This window comes from Zingiber officinale, chromosome 6B (assembly GCF_018446385.1).
Source record: "Zingiber officinale cultivar Zhangliang chromosome 6B, Zo_v1.1, whole genome shotgun sequence".
Lineage (NCBI taxonomy): Eukaryota > Viridiplantae > Streptophyta > Magnoliopsida > Zingiberales > Zingiberaceae > Zingiber > Zingiber officinale.
This window is the reverse complement of record NC_055996.1, coordinates 6,554,077-6,559,229: the sequence shown is the minus strand read 5'-3', so window position 1 is coordinate 6,559,229 and position 5,153 is coordinate 6,554,077. Positions and strand designations below refer to the sequence as shown.

The 5,153-nt window shown below is 37.2% G+C and overlaps 1 protein-coding gene across 1 annotated transcript; it reads left to right on the top strand.

Moving 5' to 3' along the window:
* The first annotated feature begins 593 nt into the window (after nt 1-593).
* On the top strand, nt 594-1,857 carry LOC121991817 (caffeoylshikimate esterase-like). Its single transcript, XM_042545865.1, has one exon. The coding sequence runs from the start codon at nt 609-611 to the stop codon at nt 1,707-1,709; it is 1,101 nt and encodes a 366-aa protein (XP_042401799.1). The 5' UTR covers nt 594-608; the 3' UTR covers nt 1,710-1,857.
* The last annotated feature ends 3,296 nt before the right edge of the window (nt 1,858-5,153 follow it).

Sequence of the window (5,153 nt, the reverse complement as noted above, 5' to 3'; positions counted from 1 at the left end):
AATCAAGTAAAACTCCCGTATTTTCTTGTGTTCTCATTCCGTTTTAATTTTCTATTGTGTACTTAATTTTTAAAGAATTTTAAAAAAGCATATGATTCACCTCCCTTTTATCTACGTATCGGTCCAACAGATAGTAACCAGAACAATATATAATTAGGGATTGTACCCGGGTTACGAGTGGGATTTCATGTTTTTTTTATATATATAAAAAATCAAAGCAGGTACTCCGATGTCGAAAAAATGATGCCGTTTTGATTTTTGTCTAATTATTAATTAATTACAAATGCTAAATGACGATTTTGTAACGAAGAAGGTAGATGGACTCGCCGTCCCCACCTACCTCTTTGAGAGATTCCGTCCAGCCATTTGAACACGCTCGCTAGTTAATAGCCCATAGGAAAACGAAACGTATAAAACCTATTGGAAAATAGGAATTTCATAGCGATGCGATCGTGAATGCTAGTTTTTCCATTTCACTGCAGTGTCAAAGGGTGGGTGAGGTCGAGGTCCTTCCAAGTCAGCGGTCGGGATTATTCTCCATGAGATCCAACGGTCCATACGAGAAGACCCTTCCACAGGGGTCGATCTGTTCCAATAAGAAGCGAGCGATGGCCGGCAGCGAACCGCATCTCATTGAGCTCGTCGCTCAGCCGCCGCCGCCTGCGCCTGTGACGCCGATGGGTTCTGCCGCTCCGCCACCGGCAGCTCCGGCTCCGACCAAGTACTTCTGGGGCGACGAGCCCGGGGAGGAGGAGTATTACTTGTCGCAGGGCGTCCAGAATCAGCAGATCTACTTCCAGAGCCCCCATGGCCGCCTCTTCACCCAGTCCTTCCTCCCCGTCGATCCCGCCACCGGAGATCTCCTTCCTGTCAAGGCCCTCGTCTTCATGACTCATGGATATGGATCCGATTCCGGCTGGCTCTTCCAGAAGGTCGCTATCGCGTATGCCAACTGGGGCTACGCCGTCTACTGCGCCGATCTCCTCGGTCACGGCCGATCCGACGGCGTCCGCTGCTATCTTGGCAACATGGAGGCCGTTGCTGCCGCTTCCCTCTCTTTCTTCCTCTCTGTCAGGCAGGAATCCTCCCATCTGCCGGCGTTCCTTTTCGGGGAGTCCATGGGCGGCGCCGCCACGCTCCTCATGTACTTGCGATCTCCTGATCGGAGCACATGGACTGGGCTTATCTTCTCCGCCCCTCTATTCGTCATCCCTGACGACATGAAGCCCTCCCGCATCCACCTCTTCCTCTACGGGCTTCTCTTCGGGCTCGCCGACACGTGGGCCGCCATGCCCGACAACAAGATGGTGGGCAAAGCCATCAAAGACCGCGACCGCCTCCGCGTCATCGCCTCCAATCCCCGCCGTTATACCGGACGCCCCCGCGTGGGCACTATGAGGGAGCTCGCCCGTCTCTGCGAGTACTTCAAGACCCAATTCCCCGATGTCACTGCCCCCTTCCTCACCGTCCACGGCACAGACGACGGCGTCGCCTCGCCGGAGGGGTCCAAGATGTTCTACGAGAAGACAGCCAGCGCCGACAAGAAGCTCATCCTCTACGAGGGCATGTACCACTCCCTGATCCAGGGCGAGCCGGAGGAGAACAGCAGTCGGGTCCTGGCCGACATGAGGACTTGGATCGACGAGCGCGTGGAACGGTACGCCGCTGCCGTTAACGGGAACTCCGGCGACGAGGAGAGGAAGCGGTGAATCAACAAAACGAGGCGAACTAGTCGCCATGAATGTGCTGAAAGCGCAACATGCTGCATTCGATTCGGGTTTTCTTTTTTTTTGCTTTGATTTTCATAAATTACATGATGACCAATGAGAATTCATATTTGATTGGCATTATGATTCCCATACAATCTCTGAATTTGTTTTTTTTAATTAAGTTGTAGTGCTATCGAGCTTACAAAAATAAATTTCTAAGTCCTGCAGAAATCACACATGTTCTACTGGTTTGAATAGATTGGTTTAGGGGGCAAAAAGACGAAATCACTCGCTCCCAGTGTTCCCGCTGCATCCGATCCAAGGTCATCATGAGGGAGGTAAATCATTGCATCCTGAGCGAGCATGTGGTAGGTGGGGTGAGTTGTACAGGGATCAGGGATTTACGTCCCGACTACCCCGAGTTTCGATCCCGTGATCTCATATGGCAAGCATCCCACCACATATCAACTCGGATGACCTATGAGATCTTGAATAGATTGGTTCACGTCCCCTCGGGATGTTGTCACACATGTGATAATTAAGACATGGGATATTGTCACATGATGTCTTGAGGTCGAAACTCGACGTGACCTAGTATAATTTCCTCCATGTCTTAATCATTTGGCGGAACCGTTGGGATGAGCGAATCATCTTTTATTACTTGAATAGATTGGTTCACGTATTTAATAATTGTAAATATGAATCAAATATATTTTTTGGAGCCGACTCCAAAAGTTTACGGACAAGATCAATTTATTTGTACCCTTAATCTCGATAGCTACCAAGATTATACCACGATGATAAATTTGTAAATATGGAGCTGTATCTGGAAGTTATAATTGTTAAATTTAATACCGTTGTTAAATTATAGGAAATGTTATACCAAATATTTATATTAGTATGTGTATTTTTAAACAAGTATTTAAAAAACAAACGCCCTAAGTATCTTTCTTTAAAAAATTTAAAATAATACTTTATATTTCTCAAAAATATTTTTATTTTAATATTATTTTAATAATTATAAAACAATTGCCATAACTATAAAATAACTGCAAGCAGTTATGTAAAGTTATTATAGCATATTACAGTAAATTATTTTTTAAATTTAAATATTGTATCTAGTGCATTTTAATATTTTTTATTTATTAATTTAATCAAAATTAATTAAAATTACTTAAACATAGTTATTTAAAATTATTATAATGGCTAAATAGTTGTAATATCGTTATAGGAATTATCAAATAGTTGTGATAATAATTTTAAATAATTTTGATTAAGTTTATAAAATTTTAATTTGGTTAATGAAGGGTTTTTAATATAAAAAAAATTATTTATATATTTTTATCAATTAAATAGTTTATTTTAATATGTTCTAACACTTACAAAATAACTGTTATAATAGTGTGAAAATAAAAGTATTTTTACGATAAAAAAATATAATGGAGTTTTGTTTTGATTTTTTATGTCATTTTACTAGTCTGATGATTAAGATTTCTTCAAGCATTTTCATTAAGAATAATTTATTTTGATTTTTCTTACTTCTATCTTGTCTTTTGTATATTTTTGTTGTTTACTTTAGCAAATAAACTTGCTTATTTTCTATGAAATAATGAAAGTTAAATCTCGTTGACATGTTTTATCATGTTTGAATGCTACTTTTGTCCTTATATTTTTTGTTTCACTTTGGAAACGGAATATTATTAAGCTCTCTTTCATCATTTTTTTTTAGACCATCTTCATCATTTTTTTTATATAATCTAGGAATATAGATCTAGTGATCCAATTAATTCTGAATGGATGAAAATTTTTCATCGGATGATAATGACCGAATAGCCCCATCGATTTAAACGCGAAAGACAAATTTGTTGCCCTCTTGTAGAATGAAAACGTTGATGCCTTCTGCATCATGTATCGATTCTTATCATGATGATGGTGTCAACGCAACAATTTACCTGAATCTAAACACTTCGCCCCGGGGTATGATGTGATAATAAGAGGGAAGAACATACCCATTAGTATATAAGTGTAACGGAATATTTATAAATAAATTAAATTTTTTCTATAAAACATGAATCATTTTATTATGGTATATATAATTTTTAAATAAAATAACATGAAATAAAATATATCTTATAGTCTTTGAGGAATGTGAATGACATCATAAATAAATAAGAGTCTCACATATGACTCTAACGATATTCATACATACTAGATCATGAATTAAACATGATACATTAGATGTTAGGCACTTAGATCGAATTGATAAAATTTGTTAGAAGTAATATTATTTTTCTCTTCACCCAACTCACAAGCTTCTCTCTATCTCTCATTACCGCTCGTAATCATACTAATTCACAAATCAATTAGATCAGTTATGTGCATGTACAAATGTAATAAAATAATTATGTGCATTCATAAATTCACATGCACAAATCAATCATGCAATTAATTATGTGTATTCATAAATCAGTTATGCACATGCACAGAGCAATCATGCAATCAATTATATAATTAATTATGTGCATTTACAACTCAGTTACGTAAATACACAAACCAATTATGCAATTAATTATCAATTTTTTAATCAAATAAATTCATATTTATTCTTGTACCGCTTCTAATGTTTCAGAATTTAATTAATAATCTAATTAGTTCTAATTCTGAAATAATTAATTTTAGTATTTACTAAAACAATCAATTATAGAAAATATTTATATCTACGTGTTATAAGTACGACCCTCTAGGTTGAAGACAGTATAAATTTATATATAGATTAAGATAATCGTCTAACAATAGTTTTTAGTCACCCAACATGATAAAATAATAGTCATAACTTATAAACCACCAAGAACTGATTACTGTATAATTCAATCTCTTCATCTAGCCTACATCATAATTAATTCGGTGCACTATACATCATCACCAAATCAATTGTTTTAACTTGATTTATAAGATATAATAGACTCCTCTTGAACGATAAATCAATCCTTTCGTGATCATAGATTTCAAGTCACTAATATTTCTATCAAGCGCCAAGATGTTAACTTGCTAATCCAAGAAAGTGACGAATCTTTTATTGACTCAACATTATTCTCTCTATACTTTGTCATACACCTAACTACCGTATTAATCACAATCTGATTAAAGACTGTTTTTACCGGCGTCAAAGTACTTCACTCCACGCATAGAATAAATGAATGTCTTAAGTCGAAAGATCAGTTATTCTCGTTCATAAGAGGAACGACCAATGATTCTTAATATATGGTCTCCTTTCAAACAGGTCATGTCCAGTGTACATCTAATCTCAAGGCATCCCCAAATACAACTTGGATATTCATTCCTTGGTTTATCTCAACTTAGTAATACTCAACGTTGACTTAGATATCTATGTCCCCTCTAGATATCTATCTGATCAAAGATTGTTTTAAATTAATATAACTATTA